The following is a 27,030-nucleotide window of genomic DNA, read 5'->3' on the forward strand; positions in this document are numbered from 1 at the left end:
CAGTTGCTTCTATATTTATTATTTTAGTTCATTTGAAAAGTGATTAGAAGTTAAAAAATGAAATTCCATCATCAGAGCTGTGTGACCAGCTTTGAGGCACAGCAGGAATTGGATGATGTTTTGAATGAGTAAAACGGGTTTTTTCGCCAGGATCTATTACACAGGTTCAACATTAGTTCTGTAAACCGTTCGCTCTGAAAGTGTTGCTTATTCTGTCCATCCCAAGTCTACATTCAACATTTGTTACTGATCTTTAGTGTCATAATAAGCTAGTCATGTAAGTCCTGCGTTAAGTAGTACTGTTTAATTTAGGAATGCAACATATACAACTTGTGTAGCTTCAAAGCAGTGTAATGCCTTCTCGTACAGTTTATGTGAGACTTTCAGTTGATTTGGGGATATTTAAAAATATGTCTAAATATACAAACAAATAACCATTGCTCCAAATAATACCATTACCTACAATGGTACATTTCTAATGAAAATTTTTAACAGTGAAAAAGAGAATGACATTAATTATGAGTGGGTGATATACCATTTGATACCAGATAAATTTCCTACTCGTGGTATGGATTGCGACAGAACCATTTTACTACTACTACTTCTTCTTTTGGCTACTATTGTGCTAAAAATGAGAGGAAAACTTAAACAGGGTCTATCGCAAAATATGAAAAGAAAATGGAAAAGGTGGCTCTGTGTTGATGTACATGGTGGTCCAGATCTAATTATGCAGATCCAGATCGTCTGGATGACTTTGATTTATGCAAGGATGATTCCAGTTCGGCACGAAGGCGATTCTTCATGTCATGAGTTCGCACTCTTCTCGATGGTCTGGGATTTTTCAGGTGATTTTTCTATTTAATAAACTTAATAAGTTATAGCGTAATGGAAATTGCGTAATTAGATCTGGACCACCCTATATTAGTGTCCTAAAGGTACTGTATGTCTTTGTGTATCGATTGTACAGTATGTGAGCTGTGCGTTAATAAATGAGCCTGGTATTTAAAAATACTGTATTGCCAAGAGTGATAAGCCATACCACCCACTCCTACCATCAATTTAGTTATGCTGGAATTTTCAGTCGATTACTACTCTCAAACACTTGTAGCATTTCTAAACAAAATGGAGTAGTTATGTTTTTGCCACTTTTTACTGTATTAGAAAATTCCTTATTAAAAAGCACATGTAACATTTATTGTTAAATAAGTAGTAGTATTATCTGAAAGTTTTATTGATTACATGTTTACAATTTAAAATAAGATAATTCAATTGACGTTCTGTATTATGATGTATGAATTGACACCACAATCATTTTCCAGTGAAAAGCAATGCTGCAGTTGCAATTCTATTATTTTAGGGCAACAAGCTGACAGTTTACAGGTTTCTGAGAAATCCATGCAGACTAACCATTCTGAATTCTGCTGACCATGTAATTGTCCTAAATAGTCATGCCAGCCGTCTCAAATTATTCACTAATCCTGTTGAAATGCAGATTGAGTTTTCATCCATAACACAATAACACACTATAATTACTCATTTCATAATGACCTCATTAATGTCAAGAAATACTATGAAAATTACTGACTGGCACATTACTGGGATTTTAGAAGAGAACCTGTGAATCTTAAAAAGGTATTTCAACATGCATTTTTGCATATATTTTTAAAGCATACTCCAGTATACTCCTGTCTTTCCCTTTACCTGTCTCATAACTTAACTGTTATTTGTATTTTGATTTCTTGGAATGAGGCATGGAATGTTGTGAGCTGAGATTGGCGTAACTTTTGGTGCATGTTTAAAACTTTCTATGCCGCACTATAAGAACTAGGCTTAAGTGCATTTGCATCCTCTTTAGTTTTTCTTCTTCCCTCACTGTAGGTCCCTGAGTCAAGGAAGCACAAATGCAGCAGTGCTGGATGTGAGTCAGTCTGGAGGCCACAAGAAGCGTGTTCGCCGGAGTTCATTTCTAAATGCCAAAAAATTGTATGAGGATGCCCAAATGGCTCGCAAGGTCAAACAATACCTGTCCACCTTGAATTTAGACACTAATGAGGACTACTTGCATACCATCTCTCTACAGTGTGAGCCATCTACCAATACATGTAAGTCTTTTATTGCAATGATTCCAAAATCCACTCTACACACTCCTGCCATCTAAAGTATTTGGTGCCTTTCATAAACCCTTTGTTTGGTTTCTACCTTGGCCAACATCATGGATTCTTTAAGAACTAAGACTGCCCTTACAACTAGTATGTCTGCTTAAATGATCAGCCCCCCTAAAACTCTTAATTATGAGCCCAGATATAAAAATAGTAGGCCCTTGTGTGCTGTTGCAGTAAATGCTTGCCAAGACAGTCATACTTTGTATTTTCCCTTTTTGTAGGATCAAACATGAACCTCTTTGAAAACCCTGGCAATGTACCACTGCTTTACTGCCCCTTAGAACCTCCTTTTTATCCACATTATTGAATGACAGGGCTTCCATGTGCCCCAAGCCTACTTTTATACTGTGCAACTCCCCTCCACTCAAGACACACATTTACTGACGGGGAGCACTATGACTTCAATTGTGCATTTTCTTTTTAAATGTACAATTTTTGTTTTTCTTTCTTAATAATAGTGCCCAAAAGTTCAGGAGACAAGAAGAGTGGAAAGTCAGATACATCACCTGTCATTCCTAGAGCAGCTAACCAGCAGCCGCAGCAGCAGCAAAAAGGAATTCAAGCACTTCAGGTTCCAGCTGTTTCACTTTATCCTTCTCGAAAGAAGGTACCAGTGAAAGATCTGCCACCATTTGGTAAGTGATAAAAATTCAGCAGAATATTAGAATGAATTTGTTTTCAGAATGGATCATGCATTTTAATTTAGCCTTAAGAATATGTCGAGGCATGTGGATCATTGTGGGTCTGACTCCAGAGGGTGGAGAATGAGAGAAAAGGTTTGTGGGGCAACCATCAAACCTGGATAAACCCTGAAATTGGACACTAAAGCTCAACGATGAAGATAGTAACATATTTGATTGTCATAGTAGTGGATGTTGGCTATTATAATTTTAAAATGAACATTAACTGCACATCTCTGGTTGTACAGATTAAAATCCTAATTAAAAATATTATCATGGTCATATTACTGAATCTGCAAAACTTGATCTCTGTTTAATCTACCATAAAGGCCATGACACACTGGATGACCTTTCCAGCCATAGACTTCATTTACATAATCTTAGCGAGTCATAAGGCCGGGAAGCCAGTTGCATAATATGACAATCACAGCAGCTCAGTCCGTCACCTGCTCTGTAGTCATAGTGGCAGGCTCTGTATGCATGAGAGCTGACAACCAATGAATGGTCATTCAGAAGTACAAGGCATATAGTGCAGTGACAAAGAATAAAGAATATGGGTGTTTTGGACAGGGCAATATGATGGTCCAGTGGTAGCTCTGCTGCCTTGCAGTAAGGACCCCAAAGGTCCTGTCCTTGGTTGTCCTGCATGGACTTTCCATGTTCTTCCTGTCTCTTTGTGGATTTCCTTCCAAGTGCTCTGGTTTCTTCCCACAGTCCTAAGATATGAAGGCTAGGTGTATTGGTGACACTAAATTTGCCCAAGTGAATGTGAGTGTTTCTTTGTGTGTGCTCAACCCACGATGAACTACCACCCTGTCATTGGATTTTTCCTGCCTTGCTCTCTATGCTTGCTTAAATAGACTCCAGCCACTCGCGACCCAGCTCAGGATTTAGCTTTGTTGGAAAAGGGTATAGTGTGGTGTTTTAGCACTCAGAATGAAAACTCATATGTCTATCTCATGTTTAACATACTAAGACAGAATGGAGAAAAAAATGGACAAAGTTGTAGCAGAATTTGCCATACCTATTAACCCTTCATACAGTACCGCCGCCATCAGGCAGAGCGTTGTTGGCTGTCACAAAAAGGGGCAAGCTAAACTGTGCTGGAAAGTCAGCATGTAGACACAAAATGTGACATGTCCTGCAATTTTCAGTCATGTAAATTGGAATGGTCTGGTGACAAGATCAGCAACTTCATTTTGCAAGTCTGACATACCCAACAACTAGAAGTCACATAATGTGACATCAGCTTAACTAGCACACATTCTAGTACTGAAAGTGATAAAGACTCAAAACTGGCAAATATTGGCCGTGGAGATGTATCTTATATTTAACCACAAGTAATCCTTTGAGCTCCTGCTTGCATTTCTTCCAGTGAGTTCTCGGTTTTGAAGAAATGTTTTCCAACAGAATGAAATGTTAACTAGCATTGTTGATGTGCAAGAAAAGTACACCATCTGGGGTAATTTGCTTCTTGTTCCTTGAGTAACTGTGATTGGCCAATATCCTATGCGCTAAAGCCAAATGTGCTGTGTTAATTATGGTTTTGAGCCAGAAAAAATGTATATGAGAAATGAGCCGTGATTAGAATTGCTTGTGCAGATAATTTATTTATTTGTTTAGAATGGTAATCTGGTAATCTTCCCCTTTGCCTCTGTTATACGCGAAGGAATTCAGGATTCCTGAAAATATGTTTTTTGTACACTTTTCAGTGCTGTTTTCTTTTTCTGCATTCCTTTTTAGATGGCACAGATTTGGGTGGCTATGTCATGGCTCTAGCAACCTGGATTTGAATCCTGCACCTTGTCATTATTTGTGCAATCTCCCCATTTTTGTGTATTTTCTTCCCACATCCCAAAAAGTTGCTTATGTGGCTAATTGGTAATTCTAAATTGACCCATTTGGGATGTGAGTGTGGATATTTAAGTGAGTGGTCCTTGCAGTAGAGTGGACTGTCTGCCCCTCCAGGGTGTTTGCACCAAGCTAAAGTAGAAATGGGTTTAAAAAATAATAAAAGGCACTGTATCAGAAGAGCTTTATAAATATGTCTCTAGATAAGGGAGTTTACAGATGACAAAAATAATAGTCGGTGAAACTTGACTGTTGTTTATTTTAAACACATTTGGTAAAGTATGTTTTTCTTTTATAAAACAAACATCTGGGGCAGATTATGTAATACTCCTTTGATAAAACCAGAGATGAAATACGCCATGTTTATACCCACAAATAATCATTTTGATTTCTTGCTTATATTGCTTTGAAGGAATATTCACTTAATTTTTTTTTCTCTCCAAGAAATGCAAATTTTTATCAGTGTGGATAGAGTTACAAAACAATGAAAGCATTTTTGATTTCATCAGTCTAGAAGAGAAACTGACTTCAAAACAATTGAAAAGAAAAAAAAAAGTACAACCACGGAGATGTGGAATGGGAAAATATTGAAAGTAACTTGTGTGCTTGTTTTTGCAAAGGTACCAGTTCACCGCAGGCTTTAAAGAAGCTTCTCTCTTTATCAGAGGAAGCAAGTGAACGACTCAGAAAGCCACCTGAGGATGCCATATCGAATGCATCTTCACAGCTGTCTTCCCCACCAACGTCTCCTCAGAGCTCACCTAGAAAAGGTAAACTTTATAAAAGACCTCTTGTTTCAGTTTCATTGGTGTACCTTTGTATATTTGTTCTCTTTCCAAAATTAAGTGATCAAGTATCATGTATGTTTTGACCTTCTTTAAACTAGCCAGGTAAAATTTAACAGGGTGTCTTTATTATTTTACCGGTAATGAGTTAAAATTACTGTTCTGCTAGTAGCTCTTTTGTGGTTTTCTTGTTTAGAATATTTTTTAGGTTTTCCATCTTTCAAACTGCTATAGTATGTGAAAAACTGAACATACACTTTCTACTTATAAGGAAATATGTGTAATTCATTCTCTTAAATCAGAATCATTCATATGGAAATATTTGTATGCATTTATGATGTAAAGATGAAATATGCAAGAATATGAAATGAACCCAGCAAAGGCAATGATTATAGCAATGTTGTGTCATAAAATAGGCATTATGTTGTGTACAATGATGAAATGCTTGGAAACAGTAAAGCTCCATACATAAAGGCATGATGAATGTTTCAGTAAAGAAAGCTACCCCTCCATAGAGCATCATAAATATTTTTTGCTTGTAATTCAGAGAAATTATTTCTTGTAGACTTGTCCTTGCAATTAGCCATTATCTTCTTTATTTCTTTAAATTTTAAGAAATAATTTCTGTTGAGTATTTTTATCAAGCAAGGCTGTTTAGTTTCTAGATGCTACTTTTCCACACAATAAAGCTCAAGCAGTGGTAATTCAAATAGTGAAACAGCAGATTTATTAAAATAAAAAATGCCTTTAGGAGAAGACAAGATGCCATTTGCCCTGAATTTTCTAAAACATTCTTCTGTATTTTCTAAGCTTAATATTATTGGGAATATAACAAAACATGAATATCAGATACTTTCAGTGTTCTGCATAGAATTTGGTCAATGTAACAGTAACATTTTCCAGTAAATTTAGAAAGGTTCGATAAATTGTTGATGATTTTTACTGCATGTTCCAATTGCATTTTTAAGCTTTTATTAAGCATGTAAGATACTGAGAGCTCATGGACATAAAATATAATTGTCAATTATATGAATCCTTTAGTGTAAAGTTAGCAAAATATAACCTTCAAATGTCCTCATTGTTTTCATGTCCACACGTTCCCCTAGCATAGGCTTAACTTGTATGCTCTGTGTGAATCTGTTTTTAAAACTTTATGTATTGCTTATGTGTGCCTCCAGATTCATCCAGTATCTGTGTGTCTTCTTTATTTAGTGCACATGTTTGGACTTTTTCTTCTAAATGTTCTGTTCTGTTGCTTGCTGGCTCAGGTCTTTATTGCAACAAATTGTTTAAAGCTGTGGCAAATGCTTAACTCCTCAAATGCTACCTTTTTTCCAGCATACAACTTAACTGCCACACAGGATTTTATGCAGCCTCACCTATTTTAAAATAATAGGTTCAATTTAGAAATTTAAGAAATATATCAATGTATAAAATCACAACAGCAACGTTTACTTACACAGGACTTAGCTCAAAGTGCCACTTTGGTTGAGTTAACTTTAAAATTTCAAGCCCCAGATACATTTGATTTTTTGTAATTATTTTACTCATCTTTGGTTTGATTGAATTACATTTAATTTAATGCACTCACTATCCTTCATTTGAAAAAGTTACTCCAATGATTTAAACAACTAAAATGATTCAGCAAGACACATCGCACCAGTTCATTTTCTGTGTATAGTGTAAACGTGGCTGCTTCTCATTTCTGAAAAATTGAAAAAACAAGCACATAGAAATGGACTTTAGCTTAAAGTAACTTAGGTCATTGGCCATATATCTTAAAAAATGTATAGTTTTATTATTAGAGTACAAATATTAAGAATGCAAGATTTTATTATTATTTTGAAAATACCAACAATGTCCATATCTTTAATCCTGCCCATTTTTGGATGCATAGAACATTTTATGTTAAACTTATGAGAACATTATATACTAATTTACTGCACAGTTTTCAAAGACTGCACTTTTAATTTCACAAACATCCAAAATCTGATCAGATTAAGGAGTGGGTGAAATAGCAGATTTTTTTAAAAGGAGTATACTTTTTTGTCATAGTGTAGTGTAGCAAGAATTGTATTTATATTTTATATTGGTATAAAAGAAGTGTGTTCTCAAGCAGTCAATGTTTGCGTGACAATTAGAAATTAAGAGTGGTTTAAAACTTTATAAATTGGGCATGATTAAACAGGCTGCTAGGACAATGACTTTTAATACATTGTCACTTAGGTGGAATGCTTTTTATAGGTGCCACAGATTGTGTGAAAAGTGCAGGTCAAAATGAGGGTAGTATTGATTCAGAGTGCTGACAAAAAATGAAAAACTGGCTAGCAAACTGTATTTCTGACCAAAAGCACAGATGATAACTGAATCTGTACCCTTCATTTACACACAAATTCTCCCTAATTTGACAAAAATTATGAAGACTGACATGGCTATTGAATGTATCTCTTCAAACATGTAATTTGTTATATAGTATAGCATGACTGCTGGGGAATGGGTCATGGTCAGAACCCTTTACCTAAGAGTAGTGGATGGATAGTTTAACTAACCAGCTACAATAAATTAACACAACATTTTTAGTAGAGCATGACTGATTACTTGCAGCAAAATCACATAAAATACACACCTCACAAAGTGCCCACAGACACAACTATGTAAGTGAATAAGGTGTGATCATTCAGAGGACACTTTGTTAGCAATAGTGTTTAACTATTAGTGACACTTCTAATATGAATCATGTGGGATATGTAATGGCAAGAGCTTTAAAGAAGCCAGCGTGTCATTAGCTGCCTAATTTTGAAGTGCCCTTGCCATACTTACAGTTGTGTCTTTGAAAAGATATCCACACCAAATACTACTTGGGACAATTAAAAAGTGTCAGTAAAGTTATGTTTTGTGGAATTCTCTATTTTTCTAAACTGCTCACAATATGTTATCTGAGTATTGCTACCTAACACATTCACAGACTTTTGCTATTACTTGACTTACAATGTGTTCTGTTTAAAATCTTAAAGTAGACATTGATCATCCACTTCAAAATGGTGTTTATGTGAGAGACATACACTAAATTGTTTCTAAAGAAACCAAAGAACATTATAAAAAATCTCCAGTGTTGCTTGCCAGTCTTTGTTCACCTAATTTGTGCAACATTTCAAACAGATTTGAACATCTTTAAAGTCTTACTGTGTACCTCACTACTTGGTATACTTGTGTCTGTGATTCTCTTGGAGGGGAAGCAATTTGTCATTTTTGTAAAAACATTTAACTTTAACAAGCATCTGTGCCCCACTATTCTAGTTGATGTGACACAATTTGGAATACCTTCATCATGCAATTTATTATCCTTCATTTGCAATTTTAGCTAAAGTGAACTAGTATCCCATGGGACTGTTACATTACTTAAACTTTGATTTCAATTTGATAGTACCTAGTTTATTCTGACATACTCCTTGTGATGTGCTCAGCTTAAACTGGAGGCCTGGCAAATGAGGCAGTAGTGCTAAGAAGGCCAGCCATTACTGTACCATCTTTCTACCCAACAACATGCAGTACATGTTTGGATAGCATTATTCATTATAAAGACTCTTAAACTATAATATACAAACTACAGTGATAACATGTAATGCATACAGTGAACACAGTGCTTCAACGACCACCATTCATGAATAGCTATAACAAGACTACAAATGGACCAAAATAACTGGCAAGCCTGAAAGGCATAGACTCAAGGGTCTGAGTGGTGTTAGTCAAAGTACAAAGGAAAAAAGTACAACAGGGTGCTATATGCATGTGTGGCATAGTCCTCAAAAAAAACAGAGTAGTGTAAATTACAATAATATCTTAATTTCAAATCCCCAAAAAATTACTCGCTCTTGATCCATGTCTTAGGAATTTCATTCCATACACACTGCCTTCTGTGTAATTTTTTAAACTGAAAATACAGTACTGTACCTCATTAAGCAAATATTTATTTAAATATATGTATTTATTCCTGCCTACTGTTTTGTCTGCAAGAACGCTGTCTGCTTCGCTTTGTTCAACTCGTCAGCCCTATATTCCACCTAACTACCCTGTAATAGACTGACACTTCATCCAGGGTTCCTTCCACCTTGAGCCCAATCTTTAAGGTTGAGATCTAAATTTGGTCCATATTTGGTGTATGTGGGTCAGTAAGTAGATTGATTTAATGTTTGAAGGTAATTTAAATACTTGCATAATAATTATTTTACTACGCTTGAAAACATAAAAAAATATTTTGTTACAGCAAACCCAGATAATCTTATTTGACATCTAGAACTTATATAAAAATGCATTATCGTTTAGACATATCACTCAGCGGTTCAAAGCTGCATCATGTACATGCAGTCACAATTCCAGATCAGAGACGCAGGAGTAGTTCTGTGTAGTCCATATTTAAACTCTTTTCTCATCTTGTCAGGTGGCATTAAACAGAGATCTCAAGGATTCATGGAGTCAGACCTAACAGGCTCCTGCTCGTCTTTCCTGGGACGTGAGAACAGTAACAGGAATAACAGTGCACAACGGACCTATGGGATAGGTGGGGTTCACCATAAGGACAAATTATCAGAGCCAGCTGACTTAGTGGTCTTGGGATACTCCTGGTGACATTGCTATCAGATATTATATTGTTAAATAAAATCTTGCAAAATGATGAGCCTGTGTTCTTTGAATTTTTGCTAAAAGACCTGAGCCAGCTATTAAGACATTTATTTTTCTGTAATCTGTTTGCTGTTTATACAGGCCTTGATCATTTGAATTGAGCTGTTTTGTTTAGAGCCACTTTTGTTAATTATACTGGACAACAAAGGTTTTTCTTCCTGACTACTTTTGGAAATGTCTTATATTTTTTGGTCTGCTGATCACAAAAAAAAAATCATACTGTTTTATTGAAATCAGCAATTTTTATGATATCTTTTCATATTGTAAGTATACATATACAGCACAACTACAATCTGAGTGTAGCGCAGATATACCAAGCACTATTGTTTTATGGGGTGGCCATTCAAGAAAGTCTCATAACATTAAAAAGAACTGGCCACTCAGTAAGCATTAGGTTTCAGGGCAGACAAATTGTCATCCCAACAAAGATATTTTTGCCTGCTGTTCATATTAAACTTGTAATGATGTAAAAGTAATGAACAAGGAAGGCAAAGGACTTTGATGTTTGACATTAATGTTTACAAGAAAAACTGATTCCAAGAGTAAGAAATCATTTTTGCTGGTCCATAAATCAGACGCGTCATTAATGACAAGCAAATCTTCATCCATTAGTAAGACCAGAGGAAATCACATGGAAAGCATTCAAGGATGTTTCTGAGAGTTTTCTTGACCACTACAGAGCACCAAACTACATATTGTTGACAGCATGCTGCAAAACCATGAAGTGAAACATGTCGCAAAAGATTGATTTTCTGTATTCACACTTGGACTTCTTTCCTGCAGATCTTGGAGGCAGTCAGTGACAGACATGGTAAACAGTTTCTCCAGGACATTGCAATGATTGAAAAGCTGGGGAAGTAGAATCCATTAATACTGGACAGCTATTGCTGGATGCTCAAACAGAAAGCATCCAATGCTGAGTACAAACAAAAATCAGCAAAATATTTTTAGCTCAATTGAACTAATGCAATGTTTCAGCATCATTAAGCTATTAAACACACTAAATTCAATAAAAGTTTGTTACTTGTTTCTCTAAATTCCTACATGATGCAGTTATTTTGAAATTTGCGTTCAGCTTGAAGCTTTCCATTACGATTACCAAAAGTATTTCAGGAAGTAAAATGCGTTGTCCAGTGTTAGGTTTGTGGAAGGTGTAGGCTGCTTATGCACATAAATGAAGTCTAACTATTGCTTTTGTTCATTTTTGCCTAAAATGTAAATGATTATGCAAATGCACTGCAGTATGCTTTAGATTTTCTGTAGTAGTTTTAAGACTGTAAGTTTCCTCACTCTTTTGTTTCTTCATTTTTCTCCCAAGGTTATCCTTTGGTTCAGAGTGGAACAATTGATAATTTTTCAGACTCTGGGCACAGTGAAATTTCTTCCCGGTCCAGCATTGTTAGCAACTCCTCCTTTGACCTGATGTCAGGCCATATTCATGATGAGAGGAGGCAGAGACATTCAGTCAGTGTGGTTGACTCCAGCTTGGGTATGGGAAGGTTGGAGAGAAGAGCCACTCTTGACCCTGACCAGTACAGCCTTAGGTAAATAATTTATGATGCATTTATAATCAGCCTACACATTAAGACAATCATCTCTTACTGTTTTCTCAGGATAGTTTATTGAAATATTTAGACTTTGTTCTTTGTTGTTCCTTAGTTCTTATGCATCAATGCATGAAGGTCGAAATTTGTATGCCAGTGGTACAGTGCTTTCATCCCCAAGTTCAGAAGAACTTATGCAAGATCAGGGAGATAGAGCCTCACTTGATGCTGCAGACAGTGGTCGAGGAAGCTGGACTTCTTGTTCTAGTGGGTCACATGACAATATTCAAACAATGCAGCACCAGAGGAGCTGGGAAACACTGGCATTTGGACACCCACATTTTGATAGCTCTGTTGAAGGTGCCGGACTATGGGCATCAGGCTGTCAAATAGAGCACAACATGTATATAGACCAAAGCTCAAAGCTTGGCCGCAACGCCCAGGAGCTTGGGCAGTCCAGAGGGAGCTGGGCCTCCTCCACTGGCTACTGGGGTGAAGAGTCTGAAGGTGATACAGGGACTATAAAGAGAAGGGGAGGCAAAGATGTTACTGCTGATGCAGACACGAGTAGTGTGACATCTGAAGACTCCAAACACAGCAGGCCTCCTCATATTGCAATTCCATCTGGAACAGCAAAAGGTCTAATTGGTGAGTTTTTTTTTTATTTAACAATGATGAATGCTGATTCTAGTTGAAATATTTTATTATTTTTATAGTTTAGCCCTTGATAGAGGTTAAAAAATTCACACCACTCTTGATAAAAGGTGTAAAGATTTTAGAAAATTCTAAATATTTTTACTTGCTTTAGGCCTTGTAAGCTTATAGCAGGTGTGTATCACAATATCAGTCTCGTAAATTCAAATTTTATTTTTTGTACACTATTATAGATTATAAAATGTACAAATTGTATTCCATTTTTAGGTTCTCATTCTTAGACCTACTTAATAAAATCAGAGTCGCAGGTGATCAAAGCCTGTCCCAGCATAATTGAGCTTAAGGCAGAAAAGAGCCCTGGATAGAGCACTATTCCATCATAAGGCCACAACCAACGCACACCCACCTGAGCAAATTTGGAATCGCCATTTCATTTAACTTGCACATCTTTGGGGATTTGGGAGGAAAACCCATGCATATATATGCAGATATTCTGGTATTAAGTCACAAAAAATGAGAATTACAAAATACTGATTCATATTTTGAGAATAAAATATACTGCAACAACATTAATCTTGTATGAAAGCCTTGTATTATAAACACAGTTCCAAGGAGTTGTACAAATACTGAAGCATAGTACAATTGTTGTCATCCTGGTGCACAGGCAGTTAGGTGACTTGCTCAAGTTAACATAACTGGAGACTGACACTGAACCAGCATCCTTGTGCTTTACAGTCCAACGCCTTCCAATGCCTTCAGAAAGTCTTCAGACCCCTTAACTTTTTACGCATTTTGCTGTGTTGCAAACTTATGCTAAAATTATATAAATTCAATTTACCCTCATCAAGCAACACTCAAAATCCCATAAAACAGCAAAAATAGAATTATAGAACTTTTGGAAATGTATTAAAAATAAAAAAAAAACTGAAATCTCATTGACACAGGTATTCAGGCCCTTTACTCAGTACTTAATTGAAGAACCTTTGGCAGTGATTACAACCTGGGGTATCCTTGGGTATGATGTGACGGGCTTTGCACACCTGGATTTGGAGATTTTACTGCCATTCTTCCCGACAGCTTGGATGGGGACTGTCATTGAACAGCTCTTTTCATGTCTATCCAGAGATGTTCGATTGGATTCCAGTTTGGGCTCTGGCTAGGCCACTCAAGAATATTCACAGAGTGGACTCTAAGCCACTCCTGTGTTGTCTTTGCTTTTTGCTTAGGGTTGTTGTCCTGTTAGAAGGTGAAGTTTCTCCTATCTCAACACAGGTCCTCTAGAGATCAGCCAGTTCTTGGTCACCTCTTTCCCCTCAATTTCTTAGTTTGGCCAGGAAGCCAGCTCTAGGAAGAGTCGTGGTTGTTCCAAACTTCTTCCATTTAAGAATTAAGGAGGCCACTCTGCTTTTTTGAGTCTTTTTCAGTGCTTCAAAATATTGTTGTAGTCTTCCCCAGGTCTGTGTTTCAACACAATCCTACCTCTATGCAGGCAATTCCTTTGACCTCATCGCTTGGTTTTTGCTCTGCTGTGGAACCTTCTAAAGACAGGTGTGTGCCTTTCCTAATCATGACCAATCAATTAAACTGATTACATGTAGACTCCAAAGAAGGGGTAGGAACATCTCAATGATGATCAATAGAATAGGATGCACCTGAGCCAGACTTCAAGTGGCATAGCAAAGGGTCTGTATTATTGTGTCAATGTCAATTTTGTTTTAATAAATTAGCACAAATTTCTAAAATCCTGTTTTCACTTTGTAATTCTGGGGTATCAAGTGCTGCTTGGTGATGAAAAAAAAGTAATTTAAACGATTTTAGCACAAGGCTGCAACACAGCAAAATGTGTCAAAAAATTCCTTCTGAAGGCACAGTAAATGTGTTACTCATTCAGTGGTTTTCTTGTTCTTTTATATGTGAATAGGTGCTTTGCAAAATTCATTTAACATGCAATAGTTTATGGTCTTTTTCAAGGTATTGCTTTTCAGGAAACTGTAATGTTGACAGTGCCACTTTACATTATATTGTAATGCTCATGGACACAATTTACCACAGTATAGCACCAGCATATCTCAGAAATGCTAGTATTGCTTGAAGTACACAGATAATGTTGTGTTCAACACCTAATAGTTTAGATGTTGTAAACTGTAGAACACTGAAATTTATTTTAGATTCATTGTAAAAAGTTGGATGTATTCCTTAATCCAACAATTTAACTTTCATTATTCATCAGCACCATATGACAAATATCATTTTTATCTTGACATAGTATAGAACATACTGTAAAACTTGCATTAGCACTTTTAATCGTTTCAGATAATGTAAAATCATTTTATTATAACTAAACCACTCATAAGATATAAAAACTTCCTAACACAGTAGTACATGCGTTACAATCAGCCATTAAGCACAGCATTTAATATCCAAACCTGTAGGGCTGGAGACAGATGAGTGAACAGCATACTCTGCATTTCTTTATTGCAATTACTGAGGCTAGCAAACTCCAAACTCTAACAGGTTATATTCAGCCATTGCATCTTTGGCAGAATTAAATTAATTTTGTTAGAAATAGCATGCCTTTCAGTGACAACACAAAAGAAAAAGTACGAAAAAAGTCCAACATGTATAATTTTTCATCATGTGATTGAGTATGTGACCATTTTAAAGGCTTTATAGTCCATGTGAGGTGTTACAGATGCGTGCAAGTAATAATATACAGAAAATGTGTATATATGCAGGTACATATTTATAAGTTGCTGCAAGAAAGTAAATGCATTCCCTGAAAAGTGTGCTGTGCTTTAACATATGTGAACAGGAGAAAATCAGTGTCTGATTTCAGTTATTCAGCTATTTGTGAAGTAAAGGGATCTTGTCTAATAAGTGACACTGAAAGGCTGATATTTGTGATTATCCCATCTCCAGACTCTCCAGCTTTCCTTTGGTCTCATTTTGGGTGTTCTTTTTTGTTCTTGTTTCACCTGTCCTTTATGCTTATTTTCATGGACCACTGCTCTTGGGTGTTGCTGTTCTTTCTGGTCATACTGTGTATGGAGTGTGCAATTTTACAATCCCTTATTGTTACCTTTGCTGCTGAATGGTGGTGCATTTGCAGGTTGAAGCTGTATTGTGATTACTTTGACGATTAACACAAATCTATTAGTACTAGCACCTAGAAACCTCCGGGGAAGAAGTTAGATAGCCGGGAATGCTGGGTCTATATTAAAGAAATACTTACCCCAAACAATATATGTTATTTTTTTATTTGTTACCGCATGTATTTTGTAGTGATGTCTGAGAAATATTTGTAATCTCTTGTTTTCATACAGAATGGAGATAACAAAGTTTCTGATATAGCTGGGTCTTTGATGACCAAGACCAAGATGGCAAGACAACAGTCCACAATATCAAAACGTCCATGGAAAAAATCGCACGTTACTCGTGTAACATAATTTACATGTCAAATCATCTAGCCATTTGCTCACAATGTCCTACACACATTTATTTGTCCTAAAATATTGTTAAGTAAAGCATCTATCCATTCATCCATTTTGTTGAACAGCTTATCCAGAGAAGGGCATGGAGTAGCTGAGGCCTAACCAAGCATTCAGCAGGTGCAAGACAGGAACAACACACCAGGACAGAACATCAGTCCATCACAAAGTAAACACACACACCCCACTTATAGAAAAAAACTATTGTGTATGAAAACTGAACACCATCACTACGAACTTCAAGGGGTAATTAAGATAAAAAAAAATCGATCATATTTGGGTGGAGTATTCCTCTAAGCTGTATCTAGTTGTACATTGTGTTTAATGCAGTTTGGCACATAGATTATTTCTCATTACACTTATTAACAAAATGTTTCATAAGCACATATTAAACTAAATTAATGTTAACTCTAAAACTCATAAATTGAACATTGATCAAACATGTTGCTCAACTGCAATAACATTAGAATACAAGGAGAGTGTGTGAGGGGGGAACCATTAGACCATTGGGGGGACCAGTGGTCTTACAGTAATGTTTTGATTATGTCCCATTTCATTGGTTTAAGTGCACTAATCTTAAAATGAAAGAAAGCTGACAACTACCACATGACCAGTGTATTTGTATTAACATCCAGTGTGTTTTTCTCCTTACTTTATGTTGCTCTCAATCTCAGAGGGTCATAAAACGCTACTCTGTTTCTATTCTGAATTTACCCTTCCTCATTTTAATCTTATTACAAGTTTGTGGCAACTGCTTTTTAACCATCTTTAGTCTTACGTGTAAATGTAAAGAATTTCAAGATCTCCACATCTGTCCCTTTTTAATATGTTGTATTTTGTAATCATTTGGGACATTACTTGTTTACTTTAATGTGTCGTTGTGCAGTTATTTCAGAGGAACAAACACAGTTTTGAGGATCCTGCAGGAAATGAGGTAGTAACCCATCTGAATTGGTGCATTCAGCTATTAAGTTTGTTTCCTTGCTGATGACTTTCCTAATCCTTGTCTGCCTTCAAATTTCTGTTTTTGTTTGTTATTTCTTTATTAATTTCCATTTCCATTTGGAGGAGTCCTCAGGGCAACTCTTTAGATTAAGTGTCTCATATTGTGGCCTCGTTAAACTGTAGTTACACTGTAATAACTACCTAAATATAGTTGAATTAGGAATTACTACAATCCGTGTATACTCAGGTAGCAGTAACTGTAAACACATAATTCTCCTTTTATTTGATATCTTAGCAGGCAGTTGGCATAGTGGCTATGGCAGTTGTCAAAGCTTAAGATTGCTGGTTCAGTCCCACCACCAAGACACTGAGCAAGTCGCTTTATCTGATGGTTCTGAACTTCACTCTTAGAGACCCACTGTGGAAACAGGTTTTCACTCAATCCAAATTATGCCTTTAATTGGCCTTCTGCCTTTATTAGTTATTACCTCATTTTCTGTCTTTTGATGTCAGTCCACAAATTACTTAGGGCTTTCTAAATTTTTATTTAGAATGTAGAAAGCATTTTGTAGGTTATATGGGAATATTTTACTGGTGGTTTTTTCTTTTGCTTTTAAAGATTTGAATCATTACCCTAATCGTTATGATTTTCATTGCGTTTTTCCAGGGGTTGCAGTTACTTTACCTGTTATTTACTAACAAGTGAGATAGGGGGTTTGATACCCAAATAAGCTGAGTGCTCTTTCACCATTCAGTGTCATTTGAACCCCCATGTCTACTGCATTCATCCATCTTCTTAACCCGCTTCTTCAGGACAGGGTTACAGCGCAGCCAGGGCCTATCCCAGCAGTCATTGACCCCAAGACATGAACACTGCCTGGACAAGACGCCACTCCATGTCAGGGTGAACACACATAAGGGCAAATTTAAAATCACCGGTCCACCTACCAAACCTGAGCACCTGGAGGAAACCCACATAAACACAGGAGAACAAGCAAACTCCACGCAGAGAGCACAGGTCTATGTCACTGCACCATGTTGTCACTTGTGTCTATTCCACTCATTGTTAATTGCCATTATTGGGACACAATTAAGAGAGCAAACTCAATAGAAACAGGTGAATCGATAGAATTGTGACAGAAAGGTATCAAGCCTTTAAAGCTATGTCAGAAATACACACATTTCTAAATTTATTATAAACATAAATCTCACACAATTGAGCTTTTCTGAATGCAGACTCAATAAAGAAAAAGAAAACATCAGCTGATTAAACAGTGGGATTAGAGGTAAATGACTTGCTGATTATGAAACTGGATGAAACAAAAACCTGCAGCTGTAGTGGACCCCAGGACTGAACTTGAGAGCCAGCAGCTGAATAGAATAGAAAAAAATACACATCAAATAGTTTGAAGGTAATCATGTAGGTTGCACTGGGGGTTAAACATACTTGACAAATATTTACCTGATGGTGTGCTTACCTGTGCAATTCCTCAAGTTAAGCTTAAGCATAATGTCAGACTGTATCATTGATAGGTGAATGATGTCCTTGTAAGTACACTGTCGTAAGAGACACTTTATGTAAAGTGATGCCTTCCTCTACATTTTGTTTCTCTGTTTGTTTAAAAAAAATAGTTTCTGGATTAAGTTTAAGTAGACCCACCACTCTGCCCTGATGACAGGAGTGTTAGTGGAGCTGTGAAGAGAAACCTAAATTTGACATCCAAAGAAATAAAGGGCAGTCTACAGAGTGCAAGGTGCAATTGCAAAAGGGTTAAAGCCAACATACTGTAATGCAGAACCTGCACGGCAAGTGTATAAATACAGTATGAGACAGAAGGGTTCTGAAGGAAAGTTTATTGGACAGGTGAGGTAAAGATTGACCTTTACTAGAGTGATGGGAAGAAGAAAGTTTGGATAATTGCTAATGATACTAAACATACCTCTTCGTTTGTGAAGCATGGGGGAGACAGCATCATGACTTAGGCATGCATGGCAGCTCCCAGCAGTTCCTCACTGCTCTGTATCAATGATATAAGTGAAGATGGAGGCAGCAGGAAGAGTTCTGAAGCATAGAGAAACACTTTGTCTTCTCAAACCTCCAAGCTCATTGGGTGTAGGTTCAAGATACTGCAAGACATTAACCCAAAAACAATATGGAGTTCTTCAGACGAAAAATTGTAAAGTAATAGATGGGCCAAGTCAGTCTCCTAATTTAACCCCAGTTGAGATTACATTTCAGCACTTTAAAAGGAAGCTAAACTTTAATAAAAAACAAAAAACAAAACAGTTCCATCTTAAATAGGGCTGCCATAAATTTAAACACATTTATCATGAGTCGGTTAATGTCAGTGGGTCACAGACTTAGGGCAGTTATTGCATATGACACTTTGCGTCCAAATGCTAACTTTAATCAACTTTAATTTGCTTCAGATACATTTGCCTGAGTACTTCTGCTTATCTGGAATTGGGAATTAAATTTAACATTTTTTTTCCAGTATTATTGTTACATGTAAAACATTGTACAGAAATTAACTTCCCTTATTTTAATCTTATATTCATATTTTCACCATCCATCAATCTATCCTCCAAACCCGCTCTATCCTGAGCAGGGTTGCGGTGCAGCTGAAGCCTATCCCTGCAAACATTGGGTGCATGGCTGGAACAAACCCCAGACATGGTGGAAGTCTGTCACATGGTGAACGCACAAATACTCATTTAGCATCACCAGTCCACCTAACTTGCGTCGTTGGACTGTGGGAAGAAACCCACAGAAGCACAGGGAGAACATACACCATTTAGGGAGGGCAAGAATCTGGGTTTTCATCTTGTGAGACAGCAGTGCTACCACTGCATCACCATACCACCCATCTTTTCACCTAGAATCCATATCTTGTGAAATACAACAAAACATTCTATTACCTCAATGTTACATCATTTTTGCTTCTCACTGTATATTCCTACATCGCATCATAGTACTATTCATGAGTGCCTTTTGTCACAATGGCATCTGATGTCCAGGGCCATCAAAAAAAAAAGCTAATTTGCAATGGCCAACAGTTAAAAGATGAACATAATCAGTACAATATGCAAGATACCTGTGTGATTCTAAAAGTTGAAAGATACGATTTAAAACATAAGTGTCAGTTTTTAAATCCCCCCCAACCCTGTTTGGATGAGGGTGGCACTTTTAATGATTATACACAAGGCACACATGACATGCATTAACAACATTACCTGATGGACTCATTCCATGGTATCATTGCCCAAGCTATATTCCCAAAGCAAACAAACTAGGGCTTATTTATTGTGATGTCACTGAAAAAAATAAATTAAGAAATAGTTAAACAAATACATGGAGAAATAAACAGAAATATATTTTGTGACACGTTTAATTATTTATACTCGCATTTCATGTTATTATTTATTTATTGGCATATTTCACAGTACTTTTATTTATTTGCATATTTATTTAATATGTTTATCCAAAATATTCCTCAATTCCACGGGTGTGCAGACCCCTACTGAACAAGTCTTTGTACTGAGGGATTGCTACCATCTTTGAAGTCTTTTTCTGCCTGTCTTCTGGTCTTTGCCTCTCCAGTCCTCTGTCCTCAAGCTGTTGACCCTTTACTTTGCCCTAACCACGCTTGAGTACTACTTGAGGCCAGTTAGGCCAAACTCATTTGCAGTTGCAATTAATTGGATGTGTTCAGACTTACACAGCCCATTTTTCCTTTTTAATATGTATATGTTTTTTCTGCAGTGGTACAGTATTTAGAACAGTCTGTGTGGAGCTGGCATGTTCTTTTTCCCTTATCCTCCTGTGTTCTTTCTGGGTTCCTACCAAAGATGTGCATGTTGGGTTCCTTGATTTGCTCTTTGTGTGTGCGCAAGTGTGCCGTGTGACAGTCTGGCGTTCCATCCAGAGTTAGTTTCTGCTTGAGGACATTTTGGCTTCAGCTCTTTAGCAGTGTATACTGGAAAAAGTAGGTCAACAAAGGGATGGTGGATACTTTCCTCTTGGAGGTTGTGCGTCATAAAGCACTTGAACATTTTTGAAAGGTGTTGGGACATGGTGTAGCTGCTGACATTTGCAGGAAGAGTTTAAAACTGAAAATCTGAATATGTGATCTCATATGCAGTGGTGCGGGGATTTGGAGTTTTTGAAGGTCTGTAACATTTTGAACAACCTTTTAGTGGGAAGCCTCTCACAATTGCGTTTTCTGTTACTACAGCACGGAAAGAAGGCAGGTTTCGGGAGCCCCCTCCGACCCCACCAGGCTACACAGCCCTGACCATTTCTGACTTCCCAGAGGCACAAGCGCACACTGGCAGGAAACCCCCTGATTACAACGTAGCACTGCAACGGTCCCGCATGGTGACACTCCCTGGTGATCCTCAGCAGACACGCACAGGCACCAGGCCTCTTGGTCGACCGCAGTGGCACAAGCCAAATGAAGCAGACCCACGGCTAACTCACTTCCAGTCCCAAGGGTTCTCAGCTGAGGAAGAGGATGGTGAGTGGGATGGTAATGATATGTCAGATAGGATATTTACATCGTGCATGCAGAAAAGAGAGGGAGGCGGGCAGGGTGCATGTTGTTAACTTTGATGTGTTACAATATAATACCGCTAGATTGTATAAGTAAATTCATTTAAATGTTTGACAGAAGAGATGGCATTAAGGCATTGATTGAATTTATCTTTTTTTGCTTCTTACTCTTTTTCTGAGCTATTATGGTTGGTGTTGAAAATGTATTACCTTGAAGGAGAAACTACAACAGTATTAGAAGGCGATTTAGGACCTCACAGTTTTACCACTCAGTGCTTCTGAGTTTGAGATTCTACGTGTTCTTGCACAGTCCTTCTCGGGTGTCACATTTACAGTTACCTCTGTCATGATCTGCCATTTGAGTATGCTTTTTGGGGGTTTCTAAGGACAAGGAACTTGTGCTTATGTTCGGCTTTATATTCCTTTGTTTCTAACATGGTGAAAAATTCTCGTATGATGCCGTCTTGTTTTCCTTACAGTCACAACATGTGGGAGACTTGTTGGGAGGAATTTCCTAGAGGTGGCAAGTCATGATTTCACAAATATGATGTTTTAAAAAGCGGGTGCCATACATACCTAATCATCTGAGATTGAATTTGTGAGAGATAAAACCAACAAGCTTTGCATCATTTTACGTTGTTGGTTTTTTTATTGACTGGTTACAACAATGTTTTCTACCCTCCAATTACGATTTCCGTTCTGTGTTTCCTGGTTTATGATTTATCGACAAGCTCTGGACTCTGACCCCAATTATGGCTACACGTCCTGAGCTTTGTTATTCAAATATTATGTTCCTGGTTATGACCCCTGCATTAATTCTGATGTCTACAAGTACATGCCATTCATTGCCTGATTCCATTTTGTCCCAAAACTGCTGTCACCTTGTGCAAGCAGTACGTTGATGGAAAGTATTGTGCGTCTCCGGCGCACCCATAGCCCCTTACACACATGTGGCCTCGAAATTGACAAGGTTTACCATTGAAGAAATTTACTGGGATTCGTTTTTTTCAGACGTTACAGGGCCACCCAACAAGTATCCCAGGTCAAAAGCATTTAACATGAAACCATACATGGGGTGGTAAGTGGGTGTGAATTCTGAAAGATTCAGAAAACATCAAAAAACACAAACTGCACCAGTTTATTTCATTTACTTTCCTAAAAGTGTTTTTGAACTTGAACTGAGTGCTGGATTTGTTTTTATCCATCCATCCATTATCCAACCCGCAATATCCTAACTACAGGGTCATGGGGGTCTGCTGGAGCCATTTTTATTTTATTTTATTTTGCGCACTATACTTGAATCTCAAAAACCATCCAAGGTCTGAGTCCTGCCGTAGGTGAGAAACTGAAAAGCTGAATAGCCAAATACAAAGCAGCCAATTGTATTTTTACTGTTTGGGAAATTTACACCACACTTGCTTTCCTCCAATTGCTCCCCTGTTCCCCATTGCTTGCCTCTCCCACTGCTCCATTTGTTGGTGGAAAACACGAGCCATGAAACAGGTGGCGCTTTGCTCTGTCTGATGTCAACGCACCTCGGAGAGCAGCTCATTTATTTCATAATGATTGTAGACAGTTTCTAAATAACTTAACTTTTAAAAATAATTAAACTTGAGATGGACCTAGTCACTTGAGTCTCCCTTGACTTGCTCACTCACAGAAACAACATTTTTTCGTGTTCTGCTTGGTAATTCTTCTTCTTTGTTTAGATGTGTCCAAAGTTTCTCACTCATTCGCTACATCCCGACCTGGAAAATTTCCTTGTTGATACTTTCTGGCATTCTTGACTTGGTTTGGTTTACATATGCACTCAACCTGCAAATTCACCACTAAATTCCAAGGTTATCGTGCAGCAAATGAAGCTGAATTGCGTTTATGGCCAGACACTGGTGACAAATGAAGAAGTTGGTGTCAGCTTGTTTTGTGAGCTACAGTAGACAAAATGGAATTGGGAACAGAAAGGCTAGGGTGTCTTGGTTTGATTTTGTATTATATGACATTTGGAAGAGGGATGTTTCCAGCATTTATTTGTTTGGCATATTTAGAAAAAAAAAATACTAAGTTTTGTTTCTATAATTTCTACATGATTTTATTGTATAACAGAAACTGGCTGATGTTTAGCAACATTTTGTGGAATGGGAATTCAGGGTTTAGTATGCAGATGGGTGCAGAATTGGCTAAGGGGTTAAGATGTGAAGAACCGTATAGGTAGGTATTAGGTGATGTTAAAAGTGGTGCCCTTTAAGGGTTAGTTCTAGGACTGCTGCTATTTTTAATATACATAAATCATCTTGACAGGAATAAAAGCTGGTTGAGTTTGTAGATGATACTAAATGTAAAATCTAAAATAGATATAAAATCTAAAATCAGCTGAAACATTACAGATGAACTTGGATTGCATACAGACTTGGGCAGATTTGTGACAGATGAATTTTAATGTAAGTGAATGTATTACACATGGGAAGGAAAAATGGGTGTGGTGGGCTGGCGGCCTGCCAGGGGTTTGTTTCCTGCCTTGCGCCCTGTGTTGGCTGGGATTGGCTCCAGCAGACCCCCGTGACCCTGTAGTTGGGATATAGCAGGTTGGATAATGGATTGATGGAAGTAAAAATGTGAGATTCGAATGCAAAATGGGAGGTGAGAAACTAGAAAGCACATGATTTCTAACTTTTCTTGCCACCACTATCTTTAAATGATTTATCTCCTTTTTTCTCTTTTTCTCTCTGTCTCTCTCAGAAGACGAACAGGTGTCTGCGGTTTAGCCCACCTGGCCCCCGGGAGACCTGGACATCCTTCATTTGTGTTTGGTGGATGCACCTCGCCTTCTTCCTTGCCTTAAAGCAGCATGGGGCTTTGTGTAACCCCGCATGTGGAATACTGTGAAGAAAACACCTTGGCACTTTGGAAAACTCTCGATTCATTTGGAGGTCCCCCTCGACCGTTTACACGTCTTCACCAACCCATTAGCCTGTGGCTGCATTTTTAACCTTCTCTTGGGGTTATTTTACTGACTGTTCCCAGTTACCCGCCTCACCATTGCGTTGTTTGAAAATGCACAGCGCAGTCGGAGGACTTCGTGCCCCAGTGGCGAGTACGCCTTGGAGGGGTCTCTCGTAGCCTTGCTCTATTGCAAAGAATTGGTCGCACTGTTCTTTTCTATTTGATAAACCTTCTGTTTCTAAATGCGCTGGTGTTGTAGCGTTCACATAGGCTTCTGCACTGTGTGTTTCCTAACAAGGTGGTCCCACTGTGCACAGGATTCCCTCCCCAATTGCTGAGGATCACTGAGTTGTGGCTGTATTTTGCATTTTTTTCTAGAATCTTCTTCTTTTTTGTTTGTTTATTTTTCTCTGCATCGTTGCTGCTTCTACCAATTCTCCTTGGCTCCTCAACTGGTTTTTGCAGCAAAATTTGGAAGAAAATAAAAACAGCACACTCTTCGTCTGGTCGGTGTGTAGACGCGCACCCTTCGGCCGCGGCTTTTTGTTATTTTTTTTTCGGATTATATATATATACACTTATCAGTATCAAAACAAGCAACCCTCTGTCCCCACAAGAACCATTCCAAGATTTTCTTATGTCTCCTTCACACCATCTCTTTGTCTTTGGGTGCCCTCTTTTGTTAATCTTTTTTTTGTTTGTTTGTTTTCTTCTCCTTCAAAGATTTTCTTGATTCCTCCAAGTGTCTCTGGAACCGCAGCTCGTTCAGTAAACACAAGTCCATGTTATTGGCACCATGTGCAAACGTTTTTATATTTGATGAATTTCATGCATGAAGTACTCGGACAATAACACAGCAATGATTGTTTCAGATTTAACCAAGTTTTTATGTTGCAGTTTTATGATATTGTGCTTAGAGAACAAATGTGTTAATTCATAATTGCAGTATTATTTTACATGTTTTAAGTTATAAATTTTTTTATTTTTTTGTATTTAAACTGGATGACATTGCAGTGTAAAGGCAGCTCCTTGTCTCCTCTTAATGCTAACTAAAGTGAGCGTTTTTTTTTTTTTATTTCCCTGTACTGACTTGATAAAAAAATATATATATATATATATATTAAAAAATCTTGCATTTTCAAAGGTATACATTCACCATTCTGTTAGAGTCTTTGCCAATGAAGAATGGAGATCAAGTTCACGTTGGCAATTAGTAGACTACACTGCATGTCCAGAGGTTGTGAAACACCAGGCAACACCATCAACAGTAAAGAAAAACTCCGTGGTGGGCTTATTTGTTGAGCAGCAAAATATTTCTATTTGGTTTTCATCTTTTTTATTTTTTTTTTAATTGTTAATCGTGGATTGTCATTATTAGCGGACGGTTTGATTAGCCACTTTGTTAATCTGGGATAGTTATGAGTGCAACGATAGAAACTCTTATTCGAAATAACTAAAACATTGCAGTCGGCGATCAATAAGGTATTGTCCTTAACTGCCACCAAAATGGAGTTTTTCATCATTTTTTTTTTCTGCTCTATTGCCCATTTCTGATGAGAACACTCCTGGTAGTCGGACCCCTGCGCCTCTGCAGTTGCCTCCTGTTTCATTACCTTCTCGTAGCCTAGCACATAACAAATTGTTCCCTGCTGCTATTTATTTCCCCTTTTAATGACTGAAAGTCAGATTTCCTTTGATATTGTTGCACAGACTCCAGGAAATGATAAAATAAAATAAAAATAAAAATTGAAGGCTGCCAATCTGAGTAGTACTCATATGTGAGGAACTGCAATTTGTTTCTATTTTTTTTTTTTTTTCAATTTCATTTCTGATCAGCTGATCATATTGATCAGTAGCTAGTTATAGAATAAACTAAAAAAAGATGATTGCAGTGTTTTTTCACTGTATTATATAACATCAGTGCTTTATTTAATATTTTGCTCTCCTAAGAAAACTTGTATTTTCTTTTGGCTGATTTTGCAGATATATCAATTGTTGGTTATTTAACAGTAATATGCATTAATCAGTTTCACTATATAGTCTATGGAGATCGTGTGCATATAGGCAGGCAAAATCCTAGTTCTAAATCAAGTTGCACAAAAATGTATAAGCATTAGGTAACTGTAGTACAAAACTGCTAATCTCAGTTTGATCTGTGATGTCAAGTGCAAAATGTACATTTAACTGGTTATTTCCTCATACTTTTGATACTACTTGTACCTGTATGTCTTTTAGAAAGACAATTGGTGGAGTCTGTATCCCTTTTTTTGTATTTTTAATACAATAATTGTAAATATTGGTTATATTTTTGTTGAAAATGGTAGAAATGTACGATGTTTATGCCTCAACCTCCAGTTTATATAAAGCTGGAAATCAATAAATATTGCAAAAATAACCTTTCTCTTTTTCCTTCTTGAATTATTTATCATTTCCTTATAGTGAATGGTGTGGTGGTGCCTCACAGCTCCTAGGGAGGACTGTTTAGTTGCCAACCTGATCGTTGTACCTGCTGAGCTCTCCACACGGTGGCCTTTTAATATTTAATGCCTCCTGTTGATTCTTTTTTCTTTTTGTCTACTCGGAATTTAGTTCTCTGTAAAGCTTCATTTGGAATTGGAATAAGCTGAAGAACCTTCCCCACTGACTTCACAGGAGCTTTCGGGTAGAGATCTCGGTAATTACAATTTATCCTGTTGGAATTTAAATTAGACGTGTCATCACTGTTTCCATCTTTCTGTTAAAGACATGT

General features: G+C 37.2%; 1 protein-coding gene across 10 annotated transcripts in view; it reads left to right on the top strand.

Moving 5' to 3' along the window:
• Positions 1–26,676, top strand: part of rapgef2 (Rap guanine nucleotide exchange factor (GEF) 2) — a 388,985-nt gene extending 362,309 nt beyond the window's left edge. For 9 of the 10 annotated variants that reach the window (XM_039750318.1, XM_039750321.1, XM_039750319.1 and 6 more), the window contains 7 exons: positions 1,879–2,102; positions 2,621–2,797; positions 5,314–5,463; positions 11,477–11,702; positions 11,818–12,350; positions 21,025–21,306; positions 24,078–26,555. In XM_039750318.1, the coding sequence (XP_039606252.1) occupies positions 1,879–2,102; positions 2,621–2,797; positions 5,314–5,463; positions 11,477–11,702; positions 11,818–12,350; positions 21,025–21,306; positions 24,078–24,103 (1,618 nt within the window). In that variant the 3' untranslated portion in view covers positions 24,104–26,555. Of the gene's footprint in view, positions 1–1,878; positions 2,103–2,620; positions 2,798–5,313; positions 5,464–11,476; positions 11,703–11,817; positions 12,351–21,024; positions 21,307–24,077 lie in introns of all 10 variants that reach the window. The other variant, XM_039750324.1, reaches the window with a different exon arrangement.
• Positions 26,677–27,030: the final 354 nt, after the last annotated feature.

This window comes from Polypterus senegalus, chromosome 4, assembly GCF_016835505.1.
Source record: "Polypterus senegalus isolate Bchr_013 chromosome 4, ASM1683550v1, whole genome shotgun sequence".
Taxonomy (NCBI): domain Eukaryota; kingdom Metazoa; phylum Chordata; class Cladistia; order Polypteriformes; family Polypteridae; genus Polypterus; species Polypterus senegalus.